The sequence below is a fragment of the Hippocampus bargibanti genome, linkage group LG05 (genome assembly GCF_051943395.1).
Source record: "Hippocampus bargibanti isolate YZ-2025 linkage group LG05, ASM5194339v1, whole genome shotgun sequence".
NCBI lineage: Eukaryota > Metazoa > Chordata > Actinopteri > Syngnathiformes > Syngnathidae > Hippocampus > Hippocampus bargibanti.
The window spans coordinates 26065001-26082500 of record NC_142738.1 but is presented as its reverse complement, the minus strand read 5'-3'; the positions used below and the strand labels follow the sequence as shown (position 1 = coordinate 26082500).

The window sequence follows — 17500 nt, the reverse complement described above, 5'->3', positions numbered from 1 at the left end:
ACTGCGTGTTTTCGGTATTTTAGATGCTATAAAATGTTTTTCTGATGTCAGTTAAAAAACAAAAATGTGACATCGGTCGTCCTTTAAAAGTCTCTCTTCTCAATGGAGATCACTGCCAGTGAATAAAGTCATCCTTGAACAGTCCTGTTCCAAACTGTATGTTTTCAGTCTTTTCAGTGCTAAGAATGACTGCTCCACTGATGCTGTAGTAGCTGGAACAGTGAGCACGAGTTGGAGCAACTTTATCGCCTCAGCAATAGTTTCAATGAGATCCTTCTGGGCCAAAAAGCTGAGAAGCTGGCCAGCAGGTTTACATCCATCCATCACCGTTTGTGAGCTATACGGTCCAATGAGATCCGCCTTTGGCTTCACAAAGTCAAAGAACCTCGCATATTTTGAAAGGTTCTGCAGTTCCGCAGTTCATTTGTAATGACATCACCAATTGCTTCGATTAAATCGTTCTGTATTCTGTTTGACCGGCCAGAAAATACTGTGGATGTCTCCAAATGTCTCGCTAGCCTGTCATCTTTTTCAGCGAAAGCATGTAATAATTCAAGATACAGTAAAGTCTCGTTATATTGATATCGGATCCGATCGGATCCCGGTTATATCGATACTATTTCTATGCACGCACGGAGAAAATTACATGCAAACAGGGTCGGATATATCGATAGTCCCGGTTATATCGATATTTTTTCGGACTCCCTTGAATATCGATATAACGAGACTTTACTGTAGTTCCAACGATTACCAGAGCCTTTAGTTTCATCATTTCCATGAAATGCCATCTGTTGTTGAGCAAGGAAGCAGGTGGCATTGGTGAGATTAAAATCTCTCGGTTCTCCTTTACTTTAGGATTGTGGATGTTGATGTTGAGTCTTCTCTGTTCATCCAAAGCCAAGTCGATCCTGGACATCCCAAACGTTTTTAGAGCAATTAGACTTTGAATGTGCGCGGTCAACCACTCATGTTTGATGAGGCTTTGTTGTAAATTTTTCAGGTCACGATATCCCATTTGAGTCCAGACATTGTCACAAGTTGAGAACAGAAGGCGGGCAAAGCAGAATAGGCGGTTTCTCGCTGGACATCCACACAGCCAGCCTTTTCGTGTGTACCAGTCCGTCTTCTGTCCCGTTATCTGAACCAAACCTTATAGCTCCGGTGTTGGTCTTCCTCTAATTAGTATCTCATGCTTCGATTGAAAGTCTAATTTAGAAAATTCCTTCAATTTAGATATGTAATCCTCCATTCTGAAAATAAAGCCAAGCAACACAAAAAAATGACTGGATGGTTGCACTTAACTTGATAACTGTTTACTGTAGCTTGCTGTCACTAATTCTATTATTCTACAGCCGAGCAGTCGCAACAAGAATCTGTAATCACCAGCGCCCCCTGTCATGAGGCAGGAAAACTGTGTGCCTCACCTATGCACACAGTTATGATAAAACTAAAATAAAATGAACACTGTAATACAGTGTTTATAATGTACAGTGACTGTACATTATATACCCCACCTAAATTGTAGAAATTTAGTACATATACTAAATCCCCTATCTATCTATCTATCTATCTATCTATCTATCTATCTATCTATCTATCTATCTATCTATCTATCTATCTATCTATCTATCTATCTATCTATCTATCTATCTATCTATCTATCCATCCATCCATCCATCTATCTATCTATCTATCTATCTATCTATCTATCTATCTATCTATCTATCTATCTATCTATCTATCTATCTGTATATATATATATATATATATATAAAAAAAAAAAATCCTCGTCTCACCCACCATGGGTGGTGTCTGTCCCCATTTCAGCTCGGGTCCTCTACCAGAGGCCAGGAAGCTTGAGGGTTCTGCGCAGTATCCGTGCTGTTCCCAGCACTGCGCTTTTCTGGACCGAGATATCCGATGTTGTTCCCGGGATCTGTTGCAACCACTCGTCGAGTTTGGGGGTCACTGCCCCAAGTGCTCCGACCACCACAGGCACGACTGTCACCTTTACCTTCCAGGCTCTCTCCAGCTCCTCTCTGAGCCCTTGGTATTTCTCGATTTTCTCATGTTCTTTCTTTCTGATGTTCCCATCACTCGGGACCGCTACATCCACGACAACGGCTTTCCTTTCCCCTTTATCTATGACCACGATATCTGGTTGGTTGGCCATTACCATCTTGTCAGTCTGTATCTGGAAGTCCCACAGGATTTTTGCTCGGTCATTCTCCACCACCTTGGGAGGTGTTTCCCATTTTGACCTTGGGGTTTCCAGTCCATACTCCGCACAGATGTTTCGGTAGACTATGCCAGCCACCTGGTTATGGCGCTCCATGTAGGCTTTCCCTGCCAGCATCTTACACCCTGCAGTTACGTGTTGGATTGTCTCAGGTGCCTCTTTGCACAACCTACACCTTGGGTCTTGTATATCTATCTATCTATATATCTATCTATATATATATATACAGTAAAGTCTCGTTATATCGATATCGGTTATATCGATAGTACTGCTTATTACGATACTATTTTCATTTCCCTTGCACATTTCTAGTCTTTTTATGTATAATTAGTACCGTTTAGTACGATACCCGGTTATTATGATAATCCGGTTATTACGGTGCTCCTTTTCATCCCCCGCCGGCCATTTTTGTTGTTTATATCGATATATCCGTCGCGCCATTGGTCAACTTGGTCACGTGTCTTGTTACGTGAGCCGCCATCGGTCGCGCCATTGGTCGACTTGGTCGCATGAGCCGCCATCGGTCGCGCTATTGGTCGACTTGGCCGCGTGACTTTGTCACGTGACACGCCATCGGTCGCGCCATTGGTCAACTTGGTCACGTGTCTTGGTTACGTGTCACGCCATCAGTCGCGCCATTGGTCGACTTGGTCAGGTGACTTGGTTACGTGCCCAGCACCCGTGTAGCAGAGCCATTTTCATTTTCAGACGCTAGCTCGTGTGTAGCAGACGAGATTGAAGTGTTTGTGTTAAAAGGTAAAAATGGGAAGCAGAAGAAGATTGATGACTTTTTTAAATTGTATACATAATACAGTAAGATGTAAGCGTTGCAGTTTCCCTGTTGTGTAATGTACATGCCCACTGTACTGTATATGAATGCAATCGTTTTTTTGCAACAATGTTTCTTGTTTTGTCTGCTGAAGCGCGATGATTTTGAAAATTATTAACATTCCATACTGTGTATTAAAGGACAGCCGATGTCACTTTTTATTCAAATGCAAATAAAAATGACTTTACGCCAAGACGTCTTGCATTGCTTGTGAATCCAAACAATGGCTTCAGATTCGGATAATATGCTTTCTTGTTACACATCCAGTTATGAATATGTTTCAAATACACTGTAGTTCTGAAGATTAAAGCATACATGTTTACATTCATTAAAGAATTATATGTGCCTTTTTGAGGCAACATTGGGGGAACATCTCTGACCCAAAAAAAAGGGAGCTAATGGCCAGCTCCGTTTCTTATATGGCGCTTGGCTGCCCTCTTTTGGCGGCTTTTGTTTAATGCAGTTCGGCGCAGGATCGGATATATCGATAGTCCCGGTTATATCGATATTTTTTCGGACTCCCTTGAATATCGATATAACGAGACTTTACTGTATATATAGGCGGCCCGGTAGTCGAGTGGTTAGCACACCGGCTTCACAGTGCAGAGGTCGCCGGTTCGCGTCCCGGTCCAGCCTCCCTGTGTGGAGTTTGCATGTTCTCCCCGGACCCGCGTGGGTTTTTCTCCGGGTCCTCCGGTTTCCTCCCAAACTCCAAAAACATGCATGGCAGGCAGATTGACCACTCCAAATTGTTCCTAGGTGTGAGAGTGACTGTTGTATGTCTTCGTGTATATATATATATATATATATATATATATATATATATATATATATATATATAAATAGAGAGATCAAGAGAGAGAGAGACCCGGTTGGGCCTCCATGGCACTCTGATTGAACACTCTAAATTGTCCCTAGGTGTCATTGTGAGAGCGGATGGTTGTTTGTCTCTGGGTGCCCTGCAATTGGCTGGCAACCAATTTGGGGTGTCCCTGGCCGAGTGCCCGAAGACGGCTGGGATAGGCTCCAGCACCCCCCGCAACCCTAATGTGGACAAAGCGGTTTGGAAAATGGATGGATGGATCAAGACAAGAGCATTATTATTTCAAGGTACCTGTATAGGCTTTCTGAAGTAAATGTGTTTGGTGAGAGTGTACTGTGAGATTTTCAATGGAGAATGAGTCAAGTTTGGGTAATGACTATGAATGACATGCACTTGCTTTTGGATTCTACTATTTCATAGCAAGAACCAAGTCCTCCTTATGGATGACCCCCCAAACTTTGTGCTGTGAAAAGTACATGCTGTTTTATTACTTTCTGGTCGCAATGTTGAATCATGTGTCCAGCATCAACGTCAACTTCATCTGTGCTGTCTGTGTGGCCTCACCAAAAGTAGCTGTGTGTAGAGCAGGGTATCGCATCAACACTGGCTTGCTTGCAGGCTTCAGGTGGTGTATATGTGAGGCTGTAAATCCAGCAGTTCGTGACCATGAATGAGAGCATGGAAGGTCACTCTTGGCTTTGTTCCATTCATGTGAGTTCAGCTGCCTTGAGGACTGGATTATTCTTATCTGCTTTTACTTCAAATTGTGTGCAGTGTGCTAGCACATGTGTGTGTGTATGTGTGCGTCTGGTCATTTGTCACCGGTGTGCTTCCTTATGGGAAAGCATCAAGTTATCACAAGGGTCAACTCACCCTCCTCTAGTCCTGGAAATTAACAGTTTTGTGTCCAGTTCATGATTTTTATTTTCAACATCTTGTCTGTTGTCCACAGTGGTGAAAATTTATATCAAAATACCTCTCAGTTGGTGTGCGTCTGTGTAAGCTCTCAGTCGTACAGGAGTGGTCCATCGATGAAAAGGCTGAAGAAACCTTTTCATCGATCTCAGTTGGAGTGTGTGGCTAGGAACACTGTCAACACGCTGACATCCACCGTGAAGAGGTAGGAACTCATCCATCGTTCTCTTTACGAAGCAGCAGCCAGCAGGGTGCACTTTGTGAAAAAAGAGAAAGAAATTTGCATGCAAAAATCAGGGGGCACTATAACCTGATTTAAGGCAGTGAAAAATGTCTGCAGGAAGGTCAAGTGCACATGGCAATGTGTTTTTTTTTCATATTTGCAGGGTGAAGGAATTGTTCACACATCTGCCTCGCTGTTCTGAGGATGACTATTCAAATCATCTTGTCTTTTATGAAGTCAATTTTGAAATTCGTTTTGTGTCTTGTTTTCTATCCTTTCACCCCCACCCCATCCCCCTTTCAAATTGCTGCTGTGGACTGCAAATTTCCCCATTGTGGGACGAATAAAGGTTTTCTGATTCAAATTCTGATTCTGATTGGCTGACAAGCAGTACACGCTGGACCCCATGTCTCATCCAAAGTCAGCTGGCATCGACTCCAAGTCACTCGTATCAGTGAGGATAAGCAATATGCAAAATATTTTTTCTCATATTGAGCTTATTGTGTTGGGTCATTCATTTAGGCGGTCTGGTGACCTAGTGGTATACCATGTTGACTTCGCAGTGTGAGGTACCGGATTCCATTCCAGCTCCAATCACCCTGTGTGGAGTATACATATTCTTCCCGTGTGTGCATAGGTTTTCTCCAGGCACTCAGGTTCCCTCCCACATTCCAAAAACATACATGGGAGTTTAATGGAACACTCTAAATTATCTTGAGGTGTGAGTGTGAGTATGGATAGTTGTTGGTCTTTGTGTGGCCTGTGATCGGCTGGCAACCGGTTTAGGGTGTCCCCCGCTGACTGCCTAGCGCCATCTTGGATAGGCTCCAGCACCCTCCGGAACCCCGGTGAGGACAAAGCGTGTCAGGAAATGAAAGGTCAAATGTTAATTCTGAAGGTCACATGCTTTTCAAATCCATTTCTTAGAAGCTATTAATTGTTAGATGACAAATATGTTCAATAGTCAGCATCACAAAAAGATTGGCCGAAGTCTGGACTCTGTGACTATGATGTAAAATCAAATAATTGCCATTGAGCAAAAGTGACCTTTAGATTTTATTGTTGTTTGACACAAAATCTGTCGCTCTGATTGTTTACTTCTCACCTGTCTCCCGTTTATAAAAATGACACGTACAGAGACGGAGAGAAGAGTTTGCAACCACCAGAAAAGCTAATCTAAAATAATCTAAAGCTGCTTATCTACATGCACAAGGCTTGTAACATCTTAAGTGCATGAAACACTATAAGTATAGTAAGCAAATTCCATCCGCATAATCCGTTAGGCGTTTGAGGGCTGTCGCATTTGAAAAGTCAATTTAAGATGGTCTCTATGAATGGAATGGGTGGCTTCAACCATGATGCACAAACCCAAAATAAACACAATAATCATGTCCGGTTAAATGGACTTTCTTGCAACCATGGATGCACGCAAGCGTGAAAGACGAGAAAATGAGAAGGCTGAACCAAAATGTCGTTGCAAAGCAATGAAGCACGTAATATGCTAATAATGCTGAGGTGGACGGAGCGATAATGGGAGGGAAGGGAGTTGCCTTACTAAAAATGTAATCAGTAGACAAAACGTCAACCCAGAGATAAACATTGTCAACCCAACTACACACAACTACACAATGAACACACAGCAGTACTTACTAAAATTTAAGTATTGGGAAAATGAGCAGGGAAAGTGAAGTGGGTCAGCAAATAAACAGAGGGCAATAGAAAAAAATACACGTCTAAAAAAATCATCACCCTCCTTCGTCTGTGACCAACTTTAATGCTTTCAGGGACAGCAGTTACTAAAGTAGACATCTTACAGTGCTAACTGGTTACAGGTTGTCATTAGTTGTGCAAAAATGGGTTAAATAATATGGCAACATGATTGCCAACGGGTGTAACAAGCAGGCCCCGTCCAACTGCACATCCAAAGGCGCCTGAAAGAATGAACAGGGTAAAAAAGGAAGACAACAATGAACCATAATTTTGGTGGATTTACTGAGGGGATTCTGAAGTGAGTTAACTTCATGGATGCAACCTCTTTAACATACAAAATATGAGTGTTGTATCACATTATTTGTTATTTTTGTTGTTTTTTTACTTCAAGATGGCGCTGTGACAGTGGCTCTCTTTACAGCAGCTCCTCTATTTTGTTTTTGTACTTCTTCCTTTCCGCTTCCTTTCATAAATTTGCAGCTGTGAAATGTACATTTCTCCACTGTGAGACTAATAAAGGCTAATCTAATTCAATCTAATGAGTCATAATCACGCAAAGGGCCCTAGTTTCATCCCAAGTACAAATCAAGCACATATTTCAGTCCTGGAGTTGTCATTCTATTGGTATGTTGTTGTTCTTTGCTCATGTCAAATTGAGTGTAAAACCAAGTGGCCATGTGATTCGGTCGTGGATTTACTCCAGGCTGCGGCCTTCCTGTGTTTGCATTTTCTCAATGGGCCTGCGTGCATTTTCTCCAGGTACTCCCAGTTTCCTACCATATTCCAAAAACATGCATAGCAGGGTGATTGAACACTCCAAATTGTCCCTGGGTGTAAGTGTGAGTGTGGATGGTTGTTCATTTCTGTATACCCTGCGATTGGCTGGCAATCGGTTCAGGGTGTGCCCCGCCTACTGTCCCATGGCACCTGTATTCTCTTCTTCTCTGAATATTTTTGTCTGAAATTGGAATGGTGGGTGAATGGATGGATCAATTTATCGATGGGTGGATCGATGGAGTGGGCGTTCGCACCTTGTGGGATGCAATTCACATTTTTACTCCTATGCGAGTGGTATCTCCCTTCTGCATCCAAATCGAGGTGGCCTGGGTGCAGAAAGTCCAAGTCGGGCGTGCCTGATATTGCAGTATCATAATTAAACTCATTGGGTATGTGCACAGTGAGCTCTTCCCTTGCAGATGATGCAGTCGGCCGTTCATGTGGCATGTAGAATTGGAGACCGCCTTTGTGATAACCACCGTCCACCTCTCTCTCTCACACACACAGGCACACACACACGCGCACACACACACACACACACACACACACACACACACACACACACACACACACACACACACACACACACACACACACACACACACACACACACACACACACACACACACACACACACACACACACAATGATGATAAGACTTCTATTAAAATATTTCTTACAATGACAATGTCCTAAAGATCAATCCGTCGAGCATTAATCAGAATCAGAATCAGAATCATCTTTATTGCCAAGTATGTAGAACACACAAGGAATTTGTTTCCGGCAGAACACGCTGTACTAGTATCATCATCAAAAATGCTAAGTGGCACTATACAGTTCCATTTGGGCTACTGTTGAAAGTGTTCAAAGACTTCAAAGAGTTAATGGCTTGGGGGAAGAAGCTGTTTAAATGTCTGCTGGATTTGGTGCGCATGGATCTGTAGCGCCTGCCTGAGGGGAGAAGCTGGAAAAAGTGGTGGGCAGGGTGCGGAGGGTCCAGTAGGATTTTCCCTGCCCTAGTTTGGATTCTTGCAGTGTGCAAGTCCTCGAGAGTGGGTAGGGCGGTGTCAATGATTTTTTCCACCGTCGGATTTTTCCATTTTAAAGTTAGTTAGTGCTGCTTTTAGTCATTCTAAAAAAATAATCATTTATTTGTAACATTTTCAGAAGCGCAGGTGTTGAATTGCCAGTGAGGCATAGCGTGTATACCACATTCATAAACATTCCCAGCAGGGAAATGATAATACACTCACTGTTTTTTATGCCATGGGCAATTAAATTCTATGCACCAGAATGTTCCGAGATTCAACACGGACCTAAACATGGTTGCACTTGCACTAGCACGAAAATAAGTTACACTGTATTTCGATTTTTGCAGCGAGCGCATGGGTGGCAGTCTCCAAAGACATCGCTAGCTGACTTTTTCGTCACTTTTGAATTATCTGCATTCATTTGATTTCTATTCTTCTCTTGATATTTTTCCCCGTCTAATGTTACTAAATTTAGGGAACTAAAGTTCCCTAAATTACAGTCTGTTTTATGGTCATTGTTAGGGTAATTCGCCATACAAACATCTCTAAACATCGCTCTGTAATCTTTGTTTACATTTTGAACTTCCTCGTATGTCATACCCTGCCTTCCTTTACACGATGTCGCATTTTTATTGCGTCACATCCTGTCGCGTCATTACTATGCGCCGCATAAATACTCCTGCAGCCCGTTCGTCTCTCTCTCTCTCCATGCGCTCCCTCCTCCGCGACACCGCAATGTCTCCAGCTCTCCCAAATTAAATCAACTTTCTGTTCAAGTCCTGGCTCCCTGATGATTTAACCATCGATCTCCATCAACACCCGTCGAAGCAATGAACCAAGGGCGAACGATAAAAAAAATAACCCAACAGTCATCACACAACACTATTTCTCATCATTGCCATACTTCACTGAACCTTCGTCTCACGTTGTGATGTATGCTGACATTGCATGTGACTTGGCTGAAACGTAAAATTGAATCATTTTAGGTGAGATTTTACCTTGGACATTCCACTATACTTAGATTAGATTGTTCCATGCCAAGTTAGAATGAGAAATCCTGTCATAGTTCCACAATGGGGAAATTTGCAAAAGACAGTTGCGATTTGCAGTGAGGCCTTGAAGAGAATTGAACTCATGACCCCTGGTTTACTAGACCAGTGCTCTAACCACTGAGCTACAAGGCCTTAATGGGATGCAAGCACCAGTCAGCCAAAGCAGTGCAGTCTTTAACCAGCAGACGACCTCGTATTTTCCCACCCAAAGTCCCAAAACCCAAAAATGTTTTATTGCAGCGCAAAATTACAACTAACGCATACACATTATCCCCAGCGGACAGACTTTGGCCTAATTCTTGTGTGTTTGTTTTGTAATCTGGTTTTGTGTGTCAGACAAAATTAACACTTGAATGTACAACACTGGAATACAGATGTCCATTTTTTGAAAGACTGCTTCATCATGACTGCTTCATGAAGCCCGAATATCAAAGTCGAAATTCATTAATTACTTTCAAAAAACGGTGATACTGAAGTGTCATCGTGACCTGCAAATGCTTTCGAGTGAGCAGGCATCCATCATAGCAATGAGCATCTGAGTGTGTGCATGTGTGTGTGTGTGTGTGTGTGTGTGTGTGTGTGTGTGTGTGTGTGTGTGTGTGTGTGCGTGTGTGTGTGCGTGTGTGTGTGTGTGTGTGTGTGTGTGTGTGTGTGTGTGTGTGTGTGTGTGTGTGTGTGTGTGTGTGTTTATACAAGTGTAAGTGCATTGTAAAGTTGTGTGTGTGTGCATGAAAGAATAGACAAAGAAATATTTTTTTTTCTCTGACTGGTCTCACTTTCCAGCGTATTGGTGTGTTTTTATCATGATGAAAGTTTTATGAAAATATGTCTTGTAACAAGCTTTTCATTTTTACTGCTTTAACAATCGAGCATTCGGCGAAGCATGGGGGAGTAAGGTTGGAGAGGAAGAGATGAGAGGGAGGAAGAGGTGGGAGTCGATGGTAGAGAATGAGATAAAGAGAAACTGGATCGGGCAAAGGAGGAAGAGGAAGCATTGGGGAGTTGAGCACAGCTTGAGTTTAGGTCACACAAACACATGCAAAGTGCATTGAAGTTTGTGAATGTTTGAGTGCATAAAACTTTAGACCCGAGCTGCTGTATTATGTTTATCTGATATGCATATTATACAATTACAGTTGATTAAGGATGGCGTTATCTCAGGAGGTTCCTCAGTAGTCACTGGCACTATGCTATTTGTTTGAGTGCAAGAGATGCACTACACAAAGTTCCAACTTTACAAAAAACAGTGCGAATCACCTTTGAATGCCATTGTGAGGCAATTGTAATATGGTGCTTGTAGCCGGCAGTAATCTCAAACTGGAATACATTTTATACTGGGAATTGTTTTGAATATTGTAATTACTTTTATGGCTGATGAAAGGAACTATAGTTCTGACATCATCGTTCTGGAAATTGCAAAACAGTGCTATGGTTGCATTTCAACAATCACAGGGGTAGGGACAATCACAAAAAAAGTAATCACAGTGGATCACGCATACTTCTGAGGGTAATATTGACAGTTCAGCAGTTCAGATATGCAAGATTATGCCTACTTGCAAACAGACGGAATTGCACACCTTTTAAAAGCAAGAGTTCTCTCAGGGGATGTTATCAGAAGATGTTGAAGGTTACTCATACTCGTGTCAGTATGAGTAACAATGAAAGTGTTGTGCTGTGATGATAAGCAACTCAAATGCTGGGTAGTCAACAGAATGGAACACAGAAAAGAACACAGTAGAAAAGTTCTGCATTCCTAAGAATTCAAATATGTATTGTACCCATTCCATTGATTGAGATAAATATAAAAATACTTTTTTGGAATTCGTCCAACCATCCATTCTCTCCTGTTTGTCCCCGGTCAGTTTGTGCTGTAACAGCTTTCACAGGGAAGATGAGACTTCCTTCTTTCCAACCACTTCTTCTTACTAAGGGATCCCAAGGCAGTCCCAGGCCAGACGGGAGATATTGGCTGTCCAGCGTGTACTGGGTCCTCCTCTGGGCCTCTTGCCGGTGGAACGTGGCCGAAATACAGACAAAAACAAAAAGTGTGCTTCACGGCAAACAGTACTGCACTGCCTGTCGATCTTCCACTCCATCCTGCCCTCACTTGTGAACAAGATCCCAACATACTTAAACTCCTGCATTTGTGATAAAATGCCATCCCTGTCCCAGAGGTGGCACTACAATATTTTCTGTCTGAGGACCATTGTTTCAAATTTGGAGGTGCTTATTTTTATCCCAACTCCTTCACACTCAGCGGCAAACTGCGCCAGTCAGAGTTGGAGATACCATATTCAAGAAAGCCTATCAATCTGCAAAAGGCAGCAATGCAAACGACCCCAAAGACCCTAGTCTCAGTTTCCTCTATTGAAGGTGTGTTTGTGTAGTTTAGGAAAGTTTTTAAAGTAATCTGCCCGTGGGCTCACATTGTCCCGGGTTGAGGTCAGCAATTCACCATCGACATTGTACACAGTGTTAATGTACACTGCTTTCCCCTCCAGAGACATTGGATGGCGGACCAGAATTTCCTCTAAACCATCCGCATATTGGCTTACGTGGCCTCACTGAACGCTTATCAAAGCCGTGTTTTTGCCTCAGCAACCGCTAAAGTGTGTGCGCTGCAGGGCCATACTGCAGGTCCCTGTCATTGAGTTCCAACTCCAGGCCTGGCTCTCAAAGTGGTCACCATTTGAGCCAATGAAAACTTGTTCTCCTCACTGTAATTTTTTCATGATATGTTTCTGAACGCTGCTTTGTCTGGTCCCTCACCTCGAACTTGCTTGCCCTGGTTGACATAAATAGGGACAAAAGTCCATGACAAATGAGCGACCCAGCTGACTGAGACAAACAAATCCATCCAACATTGTAAGGGGATGGCTGAAGAATGAGGGGTTTGATATCTATATAATGAGAACTCTCTGTGCTGTATTCCTGGCGTGTGCGTCTCTTAGCATACAGTCTTCGTCAAAGATTAGACTCACTGAAGATTCTGAATGTGAGTTAGGATTGTTGTCTGTCCCTGTATTTCATTCTATGATTGGTGTACCCGAAGTTGGATGCTAATGGTTCCAAATGAAATTATATTAACATGATTCATTTTTAACCTTGCTTTTTCTTCCTTGTCCCCGCTGAGGTTCCACAGAGGGCAGATGCACAAACCTGTGCAACCATTTTCTGTAGTGTGTCACTAATTGACAATTTACCTCTATTGGTCCGAGTTACTTTCTCCCCAAAATAATGCGTCCCAATTCAAGTCTCGTGTCTTCTCTTTGTTTATGTCAGTCACACAGGAGGCTACGACAGCGACCCCAGTGCACCCATGATGTACAGTTGCAGCACACAGTACCGCATACACACGCATGGCGTCTTCAGGGGAATCCAGGTATACTTGTCTGCAGACTCAGCATTCCATCATTTAAATTCACTTCAATCCTACTTGTTTATGCTCAGTGAAAACATACGCTATAATAGTATGGTAGTCTTAAACTGGGTTCAGTTAGTGGGCACAGTCATTGAAAGAAGAGTTCGATGAATGAGCATATTAAACTGGTTGAGTTCGGTGCCTCCAACAAGATTAAGAACCACTGCTCTATAAGAACCTGAAAACTGTAAACTTCAGGGTGGAGTCAAGCGCACATGTTTGGATGAGAATATACCATTTCAGTACTCTATCACAATTAAAACAGGTAAAACCCTCCACCTGTGCAGATTGTTTCCCCCCAATTTAACTGTTGATCTTGTGATGCTTATGAACTTTAAATTGAAAGTGCTTTAAATTTGCTTTATGATGTTTCTAATTTATTTTTACTTTGTGATGAGCAGTATTTGCAAATTCCCTGTCATTTTCCCTCTCAAGAATTCCGAACCGTTTACACAATGACTGTCATTGCTGCCTCTGCGCAATGGAGTAGTGGACTGCATCGGAATGTTTGGAGACTGTTTTATTACAATTGGAGGCATACTGTGTCACCATGAACAAACCATCCAATTTCGGTCAGTTTTGTGTGGTGCCTAATGTATCATGATCGCACCCAAAACGTCTTTCCTCAGTGAAACTGAATGAGTGTTAATTCTATGAATGATCATCACCCGAGGAGTCCCCCTCCAGAAGTGAGGTTAACCGTAAGTTGCAAACAGGTTTCTTGATGTTTTGAACTCACAAGAGAAAAAATGCATGGGATAATGATCAGTTTTGCTCCTTGACCTAACTCGGTGACTTCCTCTGGCCTCTTTGAGAGTCGCAACAGCCACCCAAACGATAGTTTGTCAATTAGCCGTGGCCAAATAAGACACAATCTTTATCATGGAATTTACAGTTTGCACACGACAGACATAGAACCACTGCAGGAACATTGCCCCACCAGCCCCTATCCCCGATATAAACTGCATATGTAGATATCCTGCCCCTTCTGGTAGATTTTCCAAATAGTTTTTTTTTTTTTTTTTTTTTTTACATCAGTGGGCATGTTAGTACCGTAATACTCTTTTCCAATCTAAAGAGGCTCATCCAAACCAAGGACTGAAGTCAACTGAACGACTTTACATTTCTCTTACACCAACATTATAAAGAGTCCATGCAGGTGTGCTGCTTTCCCCCAAGGACTGAAAACACTGAGTAAAGGAGGGGTGCTGTTTTGACTTCGGTGCACATAGGCATTTGATAAAACCAAAGGCTCCAGAACAGAATGGGAGTGTTTTGCGTGGCAAGACAGACTCAGAGCCATGCCAAATTCAAGTATTCAAGTATGGTAAATGATGTTCCTTATCACATGATCAACAGAGAATTTTTATTTTATGTTTAATATATATTAATTATTTTAAATTTTCACCAGATTTGTTACTTTTGACAATCGAGGGGGTTGAAGGACTGAAGAGGGACTTCAATTGCACAATGTTCTCAAAAATTGTTTGCCGCTTAAAAAAACCTTTGTGATTTTGCTGTTCAAAGTATTGCGCGTTCGTTGATGTTCAGGCCCAACATTTCCAGATTTTAGAAAAAAATCTCTTCCATCATGTTATGGCCATGTTACAATGTTGATTGGTTACCAGCCATCATCAAAATCAGAACAACATGACCACCATAATTTCGCAACTGCACCTAGTATGCCCTTCCAGGGAAATAGTTTAAGATGAGATAACTGACATTTTTTTTCCTTTCAGTTAGGATTTCAATGTAATTATATTGAAAATAGAATACACTTAGGTACTCCATGCAAAGCTGTAAATTTTCACATAGTTTCTCAGGATTAAAAACATGTATTGTGGCTTTTGTAATGATTGCATCATAATTTATTAAAAAAAACAGAATTTTGTCACATTAACTGTTTTTCTTGTGACTGGAGGTTAAATCAGAATCAGAATCAGACTCGATGGATGGATGGATGGATGGATGGATGGATGGATGGATGGATGGATGGATGAATGGATGGATGGATGGATGGATGGATGGATTGACAGGCAGAAAAGGGAACTAGGAAGTGAATGTTAAAAAGGCAACATTTGTAGCGGAACGAGAGAAAACAAATGCAACTCATTGAAAAACATCCAGAACCGAACAAAAGTGAGGTCTTAATTTGATTCTCCAAATCGGAAAAAAATAAGGTTTTTGGTCAACCATTGTTGTGTTTTTGAAGTCATTTCCTGTGGCTCTCCTCCACAGGGCATTAGCAGTTAGCAGCAGGGTTCTAATGAGGCGCTCTGGGAATGGCGTCTGTCTAAAAAGCGTGACTAAAAGCTCCCTAAGGGCTGTAGTCAAATAGGGGTCACCTTACACCTAATTATTATCTAATGAAAAGAAAGAAAGAATATGATCATTTAATTTTAATGATCCCAAGAGAGCAAGGTTGATTAAATTACATGATTAGTCTGGTGAATTGAATGGATTAAATTAGATAAATCAAATTGTCTGTGTTTCATTTCACAGGTATGAGGCATTTAATTTGTTTTGTCATGCTGTGTGTGTGTCCGTGTGTGTGTGTGTGTGTGTGTGTGTGTGTGTGTGTGTGTGTGTGTGTGTGTGTGTGTGTGTGTGTGTGTGTGTGCGTGCGTGTGTGTGTGTGTGTGTGTGTGTGTGTGTGTGTGTGTGTGTGTGTGTGTGTGTGTGTGTGTGTGTGTGTGTGTGTGCAGGATGTAAGGCGGGTGCCCAGCATTGCTCCAGCAATAGTTCGATCGGAGAACAGTGAGAAGCGTCCATTCATGTGTCCACATCCAGGGTGCAACAAGCGCTATTTTAAGCTGTCTCATCTGCAGATGCACGGTCGCAAACACACAGGTAAACTCAATCATGTATTGAAAGTTATCATATGCAGGAACGTTTTTTAAACATTTCTTTTTTTCAGTTACATTGATCAAACAAACCGCACAGTTTTTATTAGAGCTAAATACTGATATACAGGAAACATACCTTTTTCAAGCCATGTCATGTTTCACTTTCATTGCTTTTAGTTTTTTCCAAAATAATAAAAACATACTCATGCTAAGAATTATGAACCTGAAAGCCATAAAGGTAAATGTGATGTCATTTTACATATTTTAAATTAGTTCAACATCCCCAAATCTAAATTGTACTGAAAGAATAGATTCTACGTGAATTATCACTTATGTAATACTCAACTTGTTGTCTTGACTTGGATCCTGGACAACCTCTGATTTCTTTATCTTTATTTTAGAATTTCAAAAGGAAATATTAATAAGGGAATTAAAAAAAATCTAAAGTATATATTTCAAAAATGTTCACCCTAATGGAAAATTTGACTTTCAATGTTTTCAATACCAGTTTTTAACGGTCACCCAATTCAAATTAAAAATGTAATGTAAAAAGTAAAAAAAAATCAACCAAAAACCAATCAATGGAAATGTTTGGGGGGGGATGATGTTCATGTCCTGTTGATGACATGTATTAATTCACATAGAAGAAAAGGACAAAAATTTCTACTTTTACAAGTCAGTGCACTGGTTATTTCTACAGAGAAACTCACAAACAAGTACAAGGGAACTGTTTGTTCTGTGATGCCCTCATTCAACATCCTCTCTTTGTTTGTATTCAGGGGAGAAACCATACCACTGTGATGTTGCAGAATGTGGTCGGGGCTTCTCTCGCTCTGACCAGCTCAAAAGACACCAGAGAAGACACACAGGTTTGATTATGACCTCAACAGTTGACATGTTCCTTGTCTTTGATCCAACCTGGATTACATGACTGCCACGATGTGTAAAAAGCATATTTTCTCTCAATGGTCTCTTGGCCTGTCCAAACTCCCACCCAGAAGCCATATCCATCCCCAGAGGATTTTTTTTTTCAATCCAGCGATATGCATCTACAATGAATACAAGCCATCATATTCATAAACCCACAATGAGCCACTGATGGGAAGAATGAAAATGACATCAGGCTTTTGTTTTCCTGATACACAATGTCGGATTCATGATAGGTTAAAAAAAAGACTCAGGGATTGCCAATTTGCAATGAATTTTGTTCACGTCAAACCAAAGATGAAACATTACTTTTTTCTTCCATGTGAAGTTCACCAAAAACACTTGGGAATTTCATTTCACATAGGGCGATAGGGAGAGTGAAAAAAGCTGGCAAATTTTTTACATCCTTCTAGGTTCAGGAGTATTAAACTTGTTTTTGTCATGGGCCTGATCTTAGTTATGGCTTCCCTTGTGGTGCCGTGAAGACTGAGGGCCCATCTAAATGTGTGATCACATTATATCATCATATACACACAACTAATTCCTGGATAACTAGGTTTGAAATCAAAAGTCAGGAGAGTATATCATTTGTGGAACTATTTATCAATGTATATCACACAGGAATTGCAGCAAAAAAAAGTACTTCTATGCCCATGTTGTGTAAAGCGAAGAAAATTTAAACAAATGTAAAATGACCGAAGAGGAGG

The 17500-nt window shown here is 41.5% G+C and overlaps 1 protein-coding gene and 1 non-coding gene across 3 annotated transcripts in view; one reads left to right on the top strand and one right to left on the bottom strand.

Moving 5' to 3' along the window:
* The window catches only part of wt1a (WT1 transcription factor a), a 27845-nt gene that overhangs the window by 8106 nt on the left and 2239 nt on the right, over positions 1-17500 (top strand). For both annotated transcript variants that reach the window (XM_088997499.1, XM_088997498.1), the window contains exons 4-6: positions 12882-12981; positions 15726-15870; positions 16646-16735. In XM_088997499.1, coding sequence (XP_088853625.1) covers positions 12882-12981; positions 15726-15870; positions 16646-16735 — 335 coding nt within the window. The remainder of the gene's footprint in view (positions 1-12881; positions 12982-15725; positions 15871-16645; positions 16736-17500) is intronic.
* On the bottom strand, positions 9659-9731 carry trnat-agu (transfer RNA threonine (anticodon AGU)). Its single transcript has one exon. It is a non-coding gene; the product is annotated as a tRNA-Thr (tRNA).